Source organism: Cryptosporidium andersoni (assembly GCF_001865355.1).
Source record: "Cryptosporidium andersoni isolate 30847 chromosome Unknown contig_16, whole genome shotgun sequence".
Lineage (NCBI taxonomy): Eukaryota > Apicomplexa > Conoidasida > Eucoccidiorida > Cryptosporidiidae > Cryptosporidium > Cryptosporidium andersoni.
The window spans coordinates 227,956-244,881 of NW_027122831.1; the positions used below are offsets into that span (position 1 = coordinate 227,956).

Below are 16,926 nucleotides of genomic sequence, written 5' to 3' on the forward strand. Positions count from 1 at the left end.
CGATTAGCTGTTAATAAAGTGTTTACGATATATGCATGCATGCATGCATTTTTTTTTTAAATAAGCGGTGTACTTTCTAGAATTTTATACTTCTTAAAATGAGGAAGGAAAAAACATAATGATAAACTCTTCTAAGAAATTAAAGAGTATCTCTGGCTATCTTCCTATATCTTTATGGGCATCTGAATCACACTCAAGCCATGAGAACAGTACTAGCATTGCAGTAATTGGAGATAAAAATGGAAGAATTTTTTGTACCAAAGTAAGTATTTATATTTATATGAATGATTAACCACTAATTTATAAAATTAATTATTTTTTTTTTTTTTTTACAGTGTTTCTATGACAAATTTGAGATATCCCCACCTACATCTTTGTTTCATGCATGTGAAGATCTTTTACTTGTAAGTCTTATTAAGAGTCTTTATATTTCAATTTTAAATATCTCTTTGGTATGGAATTTTAGTTACTAAAGTACGAAAAACGTAACTCAGCAATAAAATTGTTAGTAGACAATATGCTTGAGCATGAAAATGGGGTATTATTAATAAATGAAATTTCTATAATAAAGGTATGTTTAAAAATGATACTATTCCATGACATTTTTATTGTGGATATAGTGTTATATTTAAACCTTTTAGCTTCAAATAAAATTATATTCATTAATATTTCAGGATCAAAGTTTAACTGACGGACTTATTAGCTTATTAATTACAATTTTGAATAAGCACTTCTCTCTAGCAGATAATAACAGTAGACTAACAGTTAGAGAGACAATATTATGTTCAATATTTAGAATGGTAAGCTACTAATTAAAAATTACTATTCGAATAAAGAATGAAATATTTTGTTAATTTCTTTTTTTATTAACTATGTTATTATATTTCAGTATATTATTGGTACTAATGCTATGATATCAATATTAAAATTTCTGAGTACATTGATTAATGATAAAATATCTGTATATGCAAATTTTATGATGGAAGGAATTATAGAGGATAACTTTAGATTGCAAAAACTGAAAGAGCTTGTTAATCACTTAGATAAGAAAACATTGCAATATACCATTATAACACTGATAAGATTACTTGAGTATAAACCTGAATTTGTTATTCAAGATATTATTAATACATGTGAACTATCTATTTCCAAAGTATTTCTGGAGTTATCTGATAATCCAACTCAGTTTAAAATATTATTAGACTTTTACTTATATATTTTTGCAAACCACAAAGATTGTTTTTACAGTTTAATTTTTCACACCTCTAGAGAATGTTTATTTAATATTCTGAATGGAATTTCAAATGCAATGGTTAATACAAAATTTATTGAAGCTTTCAATGAGTTAACAGATAATAGCTATATCAACTTTTTATCAAATAATCAAAACAATGAGACTAAAGACATGCTTAATACTAATTCAGATAAAGTGTTAGTATCTAGCAAGAATTTAAAAAATAAAGAACAGTTTATTTTTTCTTTGCTACATTTTTTTAGAATTTTGGTGATATTTTACAATGAAAATAAGGAAGTTAGTCAAAATGAAACTTGTATGCCTAACATTGATGAGTGCAAAAGGAGTCGGTGGTTACTTGGAACAGAGTTTGGAAATTTTTTAAATAAGTTCATAGAATCAATAGTAGAGATTCTTAAGAGCTCAAGGAATATTGATCATAAATATTCTGCGTTAAAATGTATTTTAGATATATTCACATCACCCAAATGCATTGAATTTTTTGATAGTAATTTATGTTATAAACAAAATCAAATAATGGAAATATATGATAATATATCTTCTTTAAAAGATGACCCAAGTAATATACCTATATTAAAAGGAAAAAATACTAAGAGGATAACCTTTAAAAGAACTAGAATAGATGATACCAATCAAATAATCAAGGATATTTCAAATAATACAACTCAAGTTAAAGAAGAGTATTGTATTCACCAATTTTTTTATTTTAAGCATGGATCTTATACTATAGATGTTTTACTGGAAATTCTAAGTAATGAAATACAAAACAAAGGTGTTAATGATAAGTTATATGCAAATGTCAATTTATTTCAAATAAATGAGAGCTCTGAAAATAAATTGAGAGAAAATGGTTATACAATTTTAAATATGACTATGGAATGCATATATCGGATCTTGCGTGTTAATGTACCTACTCATTCATGTCCAAGATATCTATATGTTCTTAGTTGGTTTATCTCTTCCTTATTAAAAAAGGAGATTAGATGTCAACCACCATTACCATTATTTGGTTTATCAAGTATTGAATTAATTATGCAAACATCTGGAGCTGAGGAACCATTGGAAAATGCACTTATTAATATTATTGACTTATTTCACTCAGATACAAATAATTTAAACAAAAGTATACCTGAATTAGTTATTCCAAAGAATAATGAAAATATTATTAAACTCTGCAATTATATGGTAAAAACTGTGAAAGTTATGTCCATTAGATTAAGTGAAATGATTAATAAATCTACAGTAAATGATATAGATATTTGGAGGCATAACAGCACTATCCATAACAAAATTAGACTAATAGAGTACTTCACATATGTTATTATTACTATTTCCGGTATAATACACTATAAGGAATTTAATCTTGTTGACTTTATGTACTCATCAAACCTAATATTTGAATTCTACTCAAGACAACTGAGTAGTAAGGAACAGGTAATTTTGGATGTATGCCAACTTTTAATAGCAAAGAGTATGTTAGAAATGAGAAAAAAATCTAATCTCTTAGATAAGGATGAAATAATACAATTAGATAACCTTCTATATGATGAAGATAATAAGATAAATTTGGAATATACAACTAATAATGATTTATTCTCACTTGTATTAAAGTTAAGTAATAATTTAAAAAGTCGACTACCGAATGAAAAAGACCAAAGGATATCTAATATATGCAAAAGTGTACTGAAAGATACTGAATCACTAATATATAATGAAGAGGGTGCAAAAGTTGTTTTTAGATGGTTTCATAGGCCTAGCCAAATAAATGAAAAAGATATGGAAATGTCACGAATGAGTTATAAATGGATCTCAAATATTGCAAAACATCTGCTAGAACCACTTCTGACTGAAAGAGAGATACAAGAAAGGCTACAATTTGTAACAAAAAGTAAAATTTATGCTTCATTAACTTTAAATGAAACTGTGTCTAATGATACAATTTCAATTATTATATCTCTACTTTATTTTTGTTATATTTTTTATCCAGATCAGATTAAGTGCTTTATTAGCAAATATTTAAGAGAAAGTGATGTAAAAAATATGAATTATAACTGTTTCAACTTTATTCAAAATGAGACCTTTAATTTAGATGGTATAGATGGAAGGAACATTCGAATGCTTCCACCAAGAGTAGTTATGTACTATTCATATATTTTAACTGAACAGTCTACTAGACAAGTAAATTTTGAACAAAATAATATTATTCAAGTTACTGATACACATTTATGTGAAAATGATACAAATAATTTGACAAATATTACTAATAATATAGAACAAGAAATCCTAAGTCGTTTATTTTCAATTCTAATTCATAGTACAATTAGAAGAAAAGAATGGCTTACTTGGCACTCAGAAAAATTTGGTCACTGCAGAAATTTCTGTTATTCTCTAATGAATTTGTCACTGATAGCCGAAAATTGTATTAGTAATATTCAAAACTATGAAGTAAATATATATTACTCATTTTATAACTGGGTAATCCAAAGATCACTAGAATATTATAGATACCAAATTTTTACTTGTAGATTCAATTGTCATATATCACCAATAATAGCATATGGAATATCAAAATGTAAAACATTTTTTAAATACTTAATTTACAGTATTACAAATCTCAAATTGTCTTGTGATAAAAAAGAAGCAAACATCTCTGATTTTTGCAAGACGAATTTTAGTATCCAAGATGAACAAGATATTATTGATGAAAAATTAGTCCAAACAAGTCTTCTATTATTTGGAATAAGAAAGTCTATCGAAATAAATGCAATAAAAAGCATTATCAATTTAAGTGAATTGATAAATCCATTTTTACAATTATTATTGGATAAAAATTCTAGTCAATTGCATACAGTATCTCCAAAAATTCAAATAGTTATCATAAATACATTTCTCACTCTTATGGAAATAATTTGTGAAGCTTTAGATCTATGGCTTGATAAATGTAATTCAAATGTAATCTTACTCTTTTCTTTCATTCACCAGTTTACAATATGGTAAGTATAACTTTTTCCTCCAGTAGATAAATATTAATAGGAAGACATAAGCAACAAAATTGTTTTTTATTCACTCAATATACATTTACTAAATTAATATGACTTGATACTTTTTTTTCTTAGGTTATCAAAAATATTTGATAATAATATTATGGATGTAGACATATCAAGATATACTATATGTATTACAGTAATTCTACTAAAATTTAGTGATATAGAACTTAGAAGATCTACTGAAGTTAACAATTCGATTATAATGTTTCTTCAAAATGAATCTCTATATTTAACATTCAATAAGATGATGGATTTTGTTATTTATCATCAGGAAAATAACTCTTTGAATCAGGACAACCATCTTGGTATCTCTCTAGTAGTATGTTTATCTACAGTATTTCTATTACTAAACAAATATGGTGAATACTTTGTGAGCTCTAAAATTTTGAAGAGCACACTCAAGAATTTGTTTTTATATCCTTTTGCTCATCCAAAGCTATTCTTACATAAAAATGATAATAAATGTAATCATGATTCCTCCATGTGCATTAATTGCCTAAACTATGGTTTAAATAGTTTAAACATAAAAGTTAAAATGGTTACATTATTATGCATTATAGTGTCTTTTATTAATAAAGAGCAAGATGTAGAAATGACTTGGAATATAGATGAATCTATCTTATATCATATTTATATGAATTGTCTATTGTATATCTTACCAAACAGCCATAATGATGAGTATAGCTTGATAGAGGAAGCTACATTTGCAGTACTTTGTTCTATTTTATATTTAAGCAATGACAAATTTACTTCCTATTCTATTATGAATAATATCTATTTACAAAAATATATAATTGATTATTTTTTACAGAAGATCATGATAAATTTAGGTTCAACTATGAACTTAGATTATCCCTTCAAGTACTTTAACTTTATGATTTATATATTATATATAATAAATGCATCACCTTGGTGGTTTGATATTCATACTATTGTTAATATCCCTTTTGTAAAAAAGATTGGTAATTTATATAATTATATAAGAAGTTACTGTGATAAGGATAACTTGGAGAATAATACACATAGCAGACGTTATTTAGCAGTATTAGAAGCTATATTAAAGAGTATACTATCCATAGTTCATAGATCAAATAATATTTCAGAAGATGAATTCTTAAATAAAGGTAAGAATATTTTTAGTAGCTTATCATTGATATTATAGGCTGAGCTTATTTCATATTTATTATCTTAATTTTTCTTGTAGAAGATAATGATGCAAAAGTGTATAGCTGTTTAATAGAAGATATACTGATGAATCAACAGTTAGATATTAAATTAAATGATAAAAGTAAATTAGAAAGTATATTTAAGGCTATAGATGATCATTCAACTGATAAAGTTGTTGAGAATTGCCTGAAATTCTCATTCAATGTAGTATTAAACAATATTGTAAAGTATTAAATAACTTTTAAATATGAAAAATATATAGGTGTCTTTTTTTTGAATTTACCTAATGAAATTCACTTTTAGTGAACTTCTCATATAAGTACTATCATAGTGCATGCATGCCAATAACGTGGGGTTCCATTAAATTACTTAGTGACCAATAATCCCTTCTTTTAATCTACTAACTAGATTTAAATATAATTTACAAGGAAATATTAAAGATCAGAGTTGATAGTTGTGTAGAATATATAGATAGATAGCTAACAGGAAGATAAAAAATATGGAATCTAAAATTTCAAAATTTGATAGTAAGTTCAAATAATTAAAATATTGTCATATATTAAGTTAAATTTTTTTTTTATCATAATAAGCCAATATTGGTAGGTTATGGATTGCAGGTACATGTGGGATAAGTAAAAGACCATTTAGTAAAAGAATTATACAAGATATAGAAATAATGGGAAATGTGGAGGAACTGGTAACACTAACAAATAAAATGAGTTACCCACTAAGAATTGCAGCAACTCTTTTGAGAGGGTTAATGTTAATATACGACAAACAGTGGATGTATCTCGGTAGGTCGAAATTTCTTAATTTTTTTCTGGTATCTTTAGGAAATTGAATTTAATTGTTTTATTAGAATCTGATGCAGACTCATTATTTGCAAGAGTAAGTTTAAATATTGTAGTCAGAGTATTATAATGATATCGTAGTGATATTTCATTACTTATTTTAGTTTAGAGAACAATTTGTTTCGTATAATAAAGCTAATAAACAGATAACTGCAATTAAAAGGAGTAAAAGGGGTGTGATTGATATGATATCTATAGATTCATCTATGATATCTTCTTTTGATACGAGTGATCATAATTTTGAAAGTTCAGGAGATTTAATACTTTCATTGGATCCATCAAATTTAATGCTGGATATATACAAAAGCTCTAAAAATAAAAATATTCTGGCAAAAATAGAGGATATAACACTACCACAGATTTATGATGAACATAACAACCAAGTATTAGCTAATATGGAAGATAACAATATTTCGAAATGGATGACTGGAAATGACGATTTCATTCTTCATGAAGATGAATTGCAAACAAATATTCTTGAGAATGTTGAAAATAATAAAAATAAAATACTTAGTATAGAGGATAAAAAACAAACAGATATAAAGGTGGTAAGGGAAAAACAGAAGAGACAACAATCAACTTCACAAGGGCCAAATAAGCGTATTAGAAATTTAAGTAATCTAGATATTAATATAGCATATAAAGATTTAATTGAACTTGGAAAAAATCAGAAATGCAATACCTCAATAAATCCGATTTTTTTAAAGGAGTTTAAAGGATGGGATATAAATCAATGGTGGCATATTGACACTTTTAAGGTTGAAAAAGAGCATAATATGATGCTTTTTAGTCATTTAAATACAAAAAGTACAAGGCATAGAGTTTCTACTATTAATATAGATAATACTACTGAACCTTACTACCCAACAATAGAAAAGCACAGAGGTAGTATGAAACAAGCAGATCTAGAATTAGGTTTTGAAATATTTGATGAAGATAGTATGATAGATTTTCCTAACCATATCAATCGTCAGCCTCGTGGAAGTATAAATTCCCTTGATTTACCAAATATATATAATAGTAGGGAGTCATTTTCATGGTCAAATGGAAGGGAATCTGGAGTTCGTTTATCAGTTCTTGACACAGGATCAAGAAGCTTGTCAGTTGACAGTTCCCCATTTCACCTTGAGTTAGATGATGCTAGATTAAGGCACAGGAATTTATCAATCGAAAGTGATATGCCAGAAGTAGATGAAAAACGTACAAGTACCTGGAGTAGAAGTGGATTGACAACAAGTAGTGGTACTTACAACTTAAAAACATATACTGTCCAGAAATTCATATCAGCAAAACTTAAGGAAGTTAAACAATTAAATGAAATAAATAATGGAGAACTTCAGAGGGATGAAGATATAATTTCAGTATGTTTTAAAGAATTGCTACCATATCAGGTAACATCTAGAAATACTGCTGCTACATTTTTTTATCACATATTAGTCCTAGCTTCTTACAACGAGTTAAAATTATTCCAAAGATCTCCAGGTTCTGATATAGAAATAAGCAGACCTGCATCCTTCATTAATGAAGATTCCTAAATATAGTGTAAAAAAACCTTTATCTAAACTAAGTAAGTAATTATTTGAAGAAATCTTTAAAATTAACTATTTCATAAGCTAAAGATAGCGTGAACATTAATAATAATAATAATAATAATAAGGAAAAGAAAAAAAAGACGATAAATCTTAAGCTGAAGAGCCGCACCAGAGCCGTGGTTGTCTACTTTTACAATATTTCTCTGAAGCCCAAAGTAAACTATAAATTAAGGGGTAGTCTTTTAGTTTTGTACCAACTTTGAAAGTACAATCTTAATTAAATTGGAAAATAAAATGTCATATGACAAAGAACAAGAACCAATTTTGAACTACCGTGGAAACTTGGAAAACTTGCTACGTAGACGTTTTTTTGTAATACCTTCTTTTGAAATTTATGGCGGAGTTGCTGGCTTGTTTGACTATGGTCCTCCAGGTTGTGCTCTGAAGGCTGAGATTGAAGGTTTATGGCGTAAACACTTTATTCTTCACGAAGATATGCTTGAAATTAGTGCAACATGTTTAACACCTTACAGTACACTGAAAGCATCAGGACATGTTGATAGATTCACAGACTTTATGATTACTGACACTAAAACAAATGATTATTATCGTGCTGACAAAGTACTAGAAGAATATGCTGCAAATAGACTGAGTAAGAATTCGAATAATCCTCCCAAGAATGAGGCTGAAAGGAGTGAACTAGAACTTATTATTATTCAAGCTGGATCTTATAATAGTGACGAAATAAGAAGATGTTTGGATAAATATAGTATTCTTGCTCCAAGTGGTGCTGAATGGTCAAATCCATACCCATTTAATTTAATGTTTAAAACTAAAATTGGACCAAAACAGAGTGAAGATGATGATAAATGTAATACTGGCTTTTTGAGACCAGAAACAGCTCAAGGTATATTTGTCAATTTCCGTAGATTATTGGACTATAATGGGAAAAAATTACCATTTGCAGCAGCTCAAATAGGATTGGGATTTCGTAATGAAATAGCACCTAGAAATGGACTTTTGAGAGTTAGAGAATTCCAAATGGCAGAAATAGAACACTTTGTACATCCTGAAAGAAAAAATCATCCGAAATTTTTCATTGTTGAGAATTTATGTCTACCTCTTTATCCTAGATCTAGCCAATTAAATAATACTAATATAATAAAAAATATGACATTAAAAGAAGCTGTACATGGTCCGAATAAAGTTATTGATAATGAGACTTTAGCTTATTTTTTAGCTAGATCTTATTTATTCTTTAAATCTATTGGTATTAATATTGGAGGATTAAGATTCAGGCAACATTTAGAAACAGAAATGGCTCATTATGCAAGCGATTGTTGGGATGCCGAGATTTTGACTTCTTATGGCTGGATAGAATGTGCAGGACATGCTGATAGATCTTGTTATGATTTAATACAACATTCTAAATCTGCAAAGGTTGATCTACTTGCATCTGAACATTATGATGAACCTCAAATTAAACCATTTGTTAAACTACTACTAAATAGACCATTGATTGGAAAGACATTTAAACAAGAAGCTCCAAAAGTTATTGAAGTTTTGCAAGATATTGCTAATAAATGTGATATGTCTGTTGAAGAGGCACTTAGGCGAGAGGGCTCTTATAATCTCAATTATAAATATTGTTCTGATAATAAAAAATATAAATGGGAAATCACTCGTGAAATGGTTAATTTTGAACTAACTAGTAAAAGAGTAACTGAGGAACATTTTATACCAGCTGTAATTGAACCATCATTTGGTATAGGTAGAATTATATATTGTGTTTTAGAACATAGTTTTAGAATAAGAAGTGATGAATCTTTACATCAAATCAATGGAGAGAAAATTAGTGTAAATAAAGATATACAGACTTCAATTGGAGAAATGCAAAGGTGTTATTTGTCAATACCTCCAATTATTGCACCAATTAAATGTTCTATATTACCTATAAGCTCAAATATAATTTTTAATGATATTGTTAATATTATACGAGATGAATGTATTGGAATAGGGATCTCATGCAAGTTAGACACTTCTTCTGCATCTATTGGAAGAAGATATGCTAGAACTGACGAAATTGGTATCCCATTTGGTATAACAGTAGATTTTCAAACTATCAAAGATAATACTGTTACACTCAGAGAGAGAGATACTATGAAACAAGTAAGGCTACACTCAAGCGAAGTAGTCAAAATTATTTCAGAACTTTCTTATCAAAAGTTGATTTGGAGTGATGTACTAAAAATGTATCCACTATTTACACAACAAGATGAATAACTTTACTATTCTGTAAAAATCAATATATAAAAAATTTTACTTGTATAGTTTTTAATATACTTACAGATTATTAATATTTATTACTAAATTCGAATATTTTTATCATTTATTTACTACTTAGTTTCAATAAATCTAGAACTACTAAAAGTGTTTCTCTTTTTTTTACTTTTATTTTTTATACATTTAGGTTACCATCTTCAAATATTCTCTAAATAGTTACCCTCTCAATGCAATACACTAAATATTGCATTCTTAGAAACTCTGACATTTTCAATATGACAGTAACCAAACAGGAAGTTATAAATGTCTATTCCGAGTTATGTATATATTTTATCAATTAATTGATACCATGTTTTGAAATTATCAAATTATAATACCTCATTGAGTCTTTTAAATCAATCTTATATCAATCTTTAAATAAGTTTAAATAAATGTGTAAATTACTATAAACAAAAATAATAGAAAAATGAAGTTAAATTGACATTTATATATACTATGTTAAGTCTATAGTTTAAATATTATTATGATCAATACAAAATATAGAGAATATTTAATTAATGTAAAGTTAGCTACTTCAAGTTAAATAAGGTAAAGACAACTATTTACTATATCTTGTAAATTATTTTATATAAAGTAATTTCATCTAAAACTAGAAGTAAGATAATGACTATTATACTCATTCATTACTTTATATTAATTAAAAAATATATATTTATTGCAAATAACACTTCCTATTGCATATTTACCTATTAATTAGTGATAAATAAATAAATATTTATTTGAAACTTTTAAAAATTAAAAGATATGTAATAATATAATAGCAAAAATATATCATTACATAACCTAAGTTAATAATTATTTTTGATAATATTGAATTATAATCTCTATTATTTCCTCTAAATATTATTAATATTTCATTGTTCACCTAGTATCTTTGTTTTATTCTAGATAAACATCTTATATTTGAAATTTATTAATATTTATACTAGTATTTAACAAAACATACAATTCTATAATTACATATTTCCATAGTACTTCCTTTCTGTATACAACTCTGTAGATAACCTACATATAAGCTTATATTATTCTAATAAAATCAAATAATTGATCATAAATCATATTATCTTTGCTAATCTTTCTATAAAAAAAAAAAGAGATAAATTTCTAATTTTTCAAATGTGTTCTTCAAAGTCATGTCTTATATTGAATCTAATTTAGTCCTATAAATAACACAATTAAAAAAGTGTCTGATTAAATTAGTAATAATTTTAATGACATAAATATCCCATGAATATAATCTATATAGCCGAAAAATTATGATTTTGTGTATCCAATAATAATCTGATCTTGAAACTGCTCAAGATTTGTTATAATATAAAACTAGTCCAGAAATTATTTTTAAAAAATTTTAGAAAATAAGATATTCAATTCTTGTAATTGACTATATGGAATATTATACTTCACATAGTAATCCAATGAAAAACAAAAAGTGAAACAAAGGCTTAATAAATAAGTAATATATCAATTGAATATGTACTGTGAAACCAACAATCTATAGTTAATATATTTTAGCTATTAAGTTAACAAAGGCATTTACTTATCTTTGTGTTATCATTATTGGATGATGAGGCATTCAATTGTGATCTAGTTGATGATTGTATACCAGATGAAGTCATTGTGCTTGGATCAATTGTACCATCTTCAATTTTGCTTAATATAAGCCTTGTTACCTTAATAAATACTTCTTCAACACCTTCTCCTGTTAGTGCACTTGTCTCTAAAAAAAGTATGTCATTTTCTTGTGCACATCTACTCGCTTCAAGAAATGTCACTTGTCTCTTGTCTTTTAAGTCTACTTTGTTTCCAACTCCAATGATCGATATATCAACACGAGCTAGAGTTCTAGCATCAGCCAACCAATTAACTAAATGATTGTATGTCTCTCTATTCGTTATATCATATACTATTAATGCACCTGCAGCACCTCTATAATAAGATCTTGTAACTGAACGATAACGTTCTTGTCCAGCTGTATCCCATATTTGTAGTTTCACTCTTTTACCACCTGTAGTTATTATTTTAGATCCAAATTCAACTCCAATAGTATGGGATGAACCTTTCTTGACTATAAAAAATAAAAAAAATGAAATACAAATATATTTAATATTCAAAAAGAAGATATTAATGGTAAACTCACATTTATTTTCTATGAATTGGTGTAGTAAGCAAGATTTTCCTGCTCCTGCATCACCAATAATGATAAATTTAAACAAATAATCATACTGTTCTTTCTCTTGTCGGGACATCTTTAGTATATTTTTAGCAATATTTGTATATTTCTATATTCGAAATACAAGTTTCCAGGTTGATATTTAATAAAAGTGGGTTTTATAGTACTAGAGCCAATATTTAGCCAAATTCCCAATCTAATTAGAGGTTCAAGAAACCGATATATAACTAGCTATGGCACACTTTCTTACTTAAATTCAGTATTAATTTTTTGCAAGTAATCCTGCAAAATCCTCTTTCTTAACTAATTTAAAAAGTAACTACTATTACAAGAAAAACCCTTGATAAGAGCGGGTAATATTACCGCCTGAGCGGTAATATACTTTTGAATCTGGATATTTTTAATTGTTGGGAATATTTAAGACAATAAATGATCTATATATAATATAGTTAGATTTAAATAACTAAAAGTGTTAACAAACTATATAGAATAGATCCTTAAGTTTGATATATCAATACGAACAAATTAATGAGTTATTTAAATAAATCTGATCTGAGACCAATATTGATTAAAATAAGATGATAGTGCAAGTCCATTTTGTGTATAATATGCATTTATAAATAAGAGAAGATTCATTATAGAAATAGAGGTAATAACAACCACTATATTTACTTTATAGACTAAAAGACATTTTTAAAAAGTACTTATGGACATCTTTATTGCGTCTTTCTGTCTAGATATCTTTAGTGGGGTTATCTAATACGATGAGTTAATATCTAGATTCGCTACAATACGTAGATACAGTCTATATGGAGTAAATTTTAATTATGTATTATACTTATTTTACATTAGATATTGTGGATCTTAAATCTTCTATATTAGACAATCTCAATTACTATCTACAAAAATTCAGTTTCTTGAATTATGATTAGTAGAAATAAATTAGCTTAGAATTACTGGTATTTATCAAATATAATCATATAAATATTATATGTAAATTAATATATATATAAATATTTAAATACTAGACATTAGTCATTTTATATTTAGCTATATCTAATAAATGTTAATAACTGTTTATTGAAATTGGGAATATAACTGTTCAGAATTATTAACTATATATAAATAAATAGTTCAAATTTTATAACTGCTTCTCAATATATACAGGTAGAACATTTGGAAATATTTGGTAAAGCTATACAGGCAATATTGGAATTAATTTTTTTAAGATGAAACAAAGTTATCATGATAATAATAATAATATATGTAGTAAATATATTCATTCTTACAATGAACAAGATAGGATAGTACATCATTATCATAAGGTTACAGAGTTGGCCAACATTGATACTATTGATACAGTATACAAGAGCATTGATGATGAAAATACTCCAAAGACTCCAGTATTTAATAAAGATAAGAATTCTTTATTGTATAATAATATAAATAGTAATGGATCATTTAATAGTCCAATTGTTAGGTCTTCAATGGATTTATCAATAAATAGTGTAAATAGAAGCACAGCTCCTTCTTCATTAGTAAGTACTCAGTTAAGAGTACGGCCATCTAGTCCCTCTGAAGTAGTAATAACTACTCCTAAAAATAAAAAGATTTGTACAGGACCTCAAATTGATTCTTTTTTAGGATCTCCAAGAGATAAGAATAGGTATGATAATAATTTAGCTAATAAAATAAATGGTCCATTAATACTATCAGCAGTATTACAAGTTTTGGCTTCAATACAGAATACCAAAGGTACTTGTGATGGGTTATCTGAAAATAAAATAGATCATAATATTGTGAAAGATAACTGTAAAATTATTAATAATGCATCAAAAATATTAGATGCAAAGTTACCTGGTGTTCCACCAGCAACAGCAGCTCTAGCTCTAGCATACTGTTTATCAGTAGCAGCTACAACAGCACAACTACGAAAGAATGAGAATTTAACATCAGATGAAACACTATTGACTATAAATAATACGTCGAATAATATTAATACTGTATCAAGTGAGAATAAACCTGACAAAAATACTAATAAAACTTTAAATGTAGATCAATTTAAATTACCACCAATGAACTTTTCAGTCAATCCTATTCTATGTAACAAATATGATGGTATTTCAAATGAGAAAACTGACTGTTTGGATGTAAATGAGACCAGATATAATATTACAGAGGAATTGATAGAGAGGAATAGTGATAATTTGATACTTTCTGGAAAAATACGAGATAATATCAACATTTGGGATGATTTAAATTTTATTGATTTAACAAACAAAATAGATTTTGATACACCTTATGATAGAAATCATGCTTTTAATAGAAATGAACTTTTATTTAGTCATCCGACTGAAATAAATGATATATTTGAAGCTCATATATCTTTGTCTGGTAAAAATAATCAAGTAATAAACAAATATAATGTGCACATTCAATCTCTATGTGATGGGTTCTTAACAGATTCAACAGGTAATTCATTTAGTAAAAGTAAGAATATTTCTTATAATAAAAAGAGAAATGTCACAGTAAACTCAATGAATTCTCTCATTCAAATAGTCGGTAGTAGGTGATATATGTTGAACTAGAATAAACTTAGAATATTAGTATTATAGTTAAGTTTTAGATTAAGAATAACTATCTTTTGAGGTCTTGTATACTATACTATATTATTATTATTAATATTGTTATCATTAATATTACTATCATTATTATTAATATTATTTCTATAATTATTATTATCATTATTATTATTTCTATTGTCTTGACTAAATTGCTGTATAGAGTGAATTTGTACTTGATTATTTGTATCTCTATCAATAGGTATATAGAAAGATTGCATTACTTGTTGATATTGATTAGTAGTATTTGAATTTGTTGAAAACTGTTCAGGAGATGCAAAATGTTGATAGCCCATTATTGATTGGTTTTGGGGTAGAAATTGATACCCTAGAATAGGCTGTTGGTTACCAAACATAACCATATGCTGTTGATTTTGTAAATTGGGATAATTTAGATTAGGAATAGTTGAAGGATTATTTGGGTAATTTACAGCTTCATGATATACAAATAAATTATTATGATTAACTTTATTATAATGATCAACATGACTAGAATAGTTATTATTTGGTGTTTGGTTTCTTCGATAATTACTACGTCGATGTTGTCCTAAATACTGTATACTCCTATTATCTGAAGATCTTTTATGGTTTGAACATCCATACTTTGTATTGCGATTGTAATTTGATATACTTTTAGAATTAAGTCCATATTGTTTAGAATTAGTATTATTAAAAGAACCAAGTTTCTTAGATCTTGGGATATTATTTCTACTTGTAGATGATATACATGTAGGTATATTATTATTGATCGGTTTCTTAATTTCATTATAGTCTGTAATTTGAATACCTGCCTCCTCATACTTCTCTTTAAATCTTCCAGCTCGAAAAAATTTACTTTTTCCCTTAGAATCAAAATATTCAGAAGTTTCACATTTATCTTCTTCTGTATCATCATCTAAATCTTCATTAACTGGTGACAAATTATTTCCATTAATATTTGTTGCAATATTATTTTTAAGATAAGAAAATTGAATTTCCCCGGCTTTTCCAAGAAATGTAGAATGTTTTACATCACAAAATATTTTATCTCCAATATTTAAGTCTTGTATAAAGTAATTTTGTCTCCTAATAACATAAAATGGAGAGTTAATAGGTCCAAATGTATCAACTACGACTCCAATTATTGTTTTATCTTCTAAACAAACAACAGATCCTAGATCAAGCATTGAGCTATTTGGATCTCCTCTAACCATTATTATACTATTCTTATTATCATTTACATCATTATCATCTAATTTCTTATTTGTGGTATTTCTTTCACAAATTTCATCATCAAATAATAAATTATCAACCAATGAAAAAATATTACCGATAAATTCACAAGGCAATTCTGAATCAACTTTATAAGGTAAATCGATTATTTCAATATATGGAATACATGTAGAATTGATTAAATTATTCACATTCTTATCTTTATTCTTAAATTTAGTATTTCTAGAATCATAATCATCTTCATATTCACAATCGCTTAATTCATCACATTTACTTTTGTCATCTATTTTTAATCCAAAATTTTCCAGATATTCATTAGATAAATCAATACAAGTATCATCTGTATTTAATAAAGTTTGTTTTTCATTATTATCTATTTGTCCTCTATATTTCATTTCTCTCTTAACTAATTCTTGAATTTCATTATCACTTTCAGTAGAAGTATTACTATCTAAGTTTCCATCCTCATTTTCACTTCCTTCATCATCTGTTATAAATTTCTTATTCTCCCTAGCAATAGAATCATTGTTAAGAATATTCTGTAGTTCTTCATTAATATCTCCATGTTCATTACCATATCTACTACTTTTTACTTTAGATATATTCCCTTTTCTAAGTTCATCATAAGCTTGAGTAATAAGTTCTAATCTGGAATTTTCTAATTCTGCAAATTTTGAAGCAAGTAGTAAATCGTCAATAACTGTTTCGCCATCTTTCTTTTCTGATCT

At 26.5% G+C, this 16,926-nt stretch overlaps 7 protein-coding genes across 7 annotated transcripts; 5 read left to right on the forward strand and 2 right to left on the reverse strand.

Annotated features, from left to right (window-relative positions):
• Nucleotides 1–118: 118 nt before the first annotated feature.
• Nucleotides 119–4,389, forward strand: cand_021680 (uncharacterized protein; the record flags this gene model as incomplete). The annotated part of the gene is made up of 9 exons (XM_067212398.1): nt 119–262; nt 336–404; nt 467–571; nt 675–800; nt 890–1,431; nt 1,498–3,700; nt 3,781–3,827; nt 3,859–4,207; nt 4,372–4,389. The coding sequence occupies 9 exons, from the start codon at nt 119–121 to the stop codon at nt 4,387–4,389; spliced, it is 3,603 nt and encodes a 1,200-aa protein (XP_067069032.1).
• Nucleotides 4,390–4,399: 10 nt separating this feature from the next.
• On the forward strand, nt 4,400–5,703 carry cand_021690 (uncharacterized protein; the record flags this gene model as incomplete). The annotated part of the gene is made up of 3 exons (XM_067212399.1): nt 4,400–5,011; nt 5,114–5,426; nt 5,507–5,703. The coding sequence occupies 3 exons, from the start codon at nt 4,400–4,402 to the stop codon at nt 5,701–5,703; spliced, it is 1,122 nt and encodes a 373-aa protein (XP_067069033.1).
• A 265-nt stretch (nt 5,704–5,968) lies between these two features.
• On the forward strand, nt 5,969–7,855 carry cand_021700 (uncharacterized protein; the record flags this gene model as incomplete). The annotated part of the gene is made up of 4 exons (XM_067212400.1): nt 5,969–5,996; nt 6,060–6,263; nt 6,329–6,357; nt 6,425–7,855. The coding sequence occupies 4 exons, from the start codon at nt 5,969–5,971 to the stop codon at nt 7,853–7,855; spliced, it is 1,692 nt and encodes a 563-aa protein (XP_067069034.1).
• A 291-nt stretch (nt 7,856–8,146) lies between these two features.
• On the forward strand, nt 8,147–10,135 carry cand_021710 (glycyl-tRNA synthetase; the record flags this gene model as incomplete). Its single annotated transcript, XM_067212401.1, has 1 exon — nt 8,147–10,135. One exon carries the CDS (start codon nt 8,147–8,149, stop codon nt 10,133–10,135), a length of 1,989 nt encoding a protein of 662 aa, XP_067069035.1.
• Nucleotides 10,136–11,715: 1,580 nt separating this feature from the next.
• Nucleotides 11,716–12,441, reverse strand: cand_021720 (uncharacterized protein; the record flags this gene model as incomplete). Its single annotated transcript, XM_067212402.1, has 2 exons — nt 11,716–12,260; nt 12,333–12,441. The coding sequence occupies 2 exons, from the start codon at nt 12,439–12,441 to the stop codon at nt 11,716–11,718; spliced, it is 654 nt and encodes a 217-aa protein (XP_067069036.1).
• A 1,153-nt stretch (nt 12,442–13,594) lies between these two features.
• On the forward strand, nt 13,595–14,938 carry cand_021730 (uncharacterized protein; the record flags this gene model as incomplete). The annotated part of the gene is made up of 1 exon (XM_067212403.1): nt 13,595–14,938. One exon carries the CDS (start codon nt 13,595–13,597, stop codon nt 14,936–14,938), a length of 1,344 nt encoding a protein of 447 aa, XP_067069037.1.
• Nucleotides 14,939–15,024: 86 nt separating this feature from the next.
• Nucleotides 15,025–16,914, reverse strand: cand_021740 (uncharacterized protein; the record flags this gene model as incomplete). Its single annotated transcript, XM_067212404.1, has 1 exon — nt 15,025–16,914. A coding segment is annotated over one exon (1,890 nt), but the record flags the coding sequence as incomplete, so codon positions are not given.
• Nucleotides 16,915–16,926: the final 12 nt, after the last annotated feature.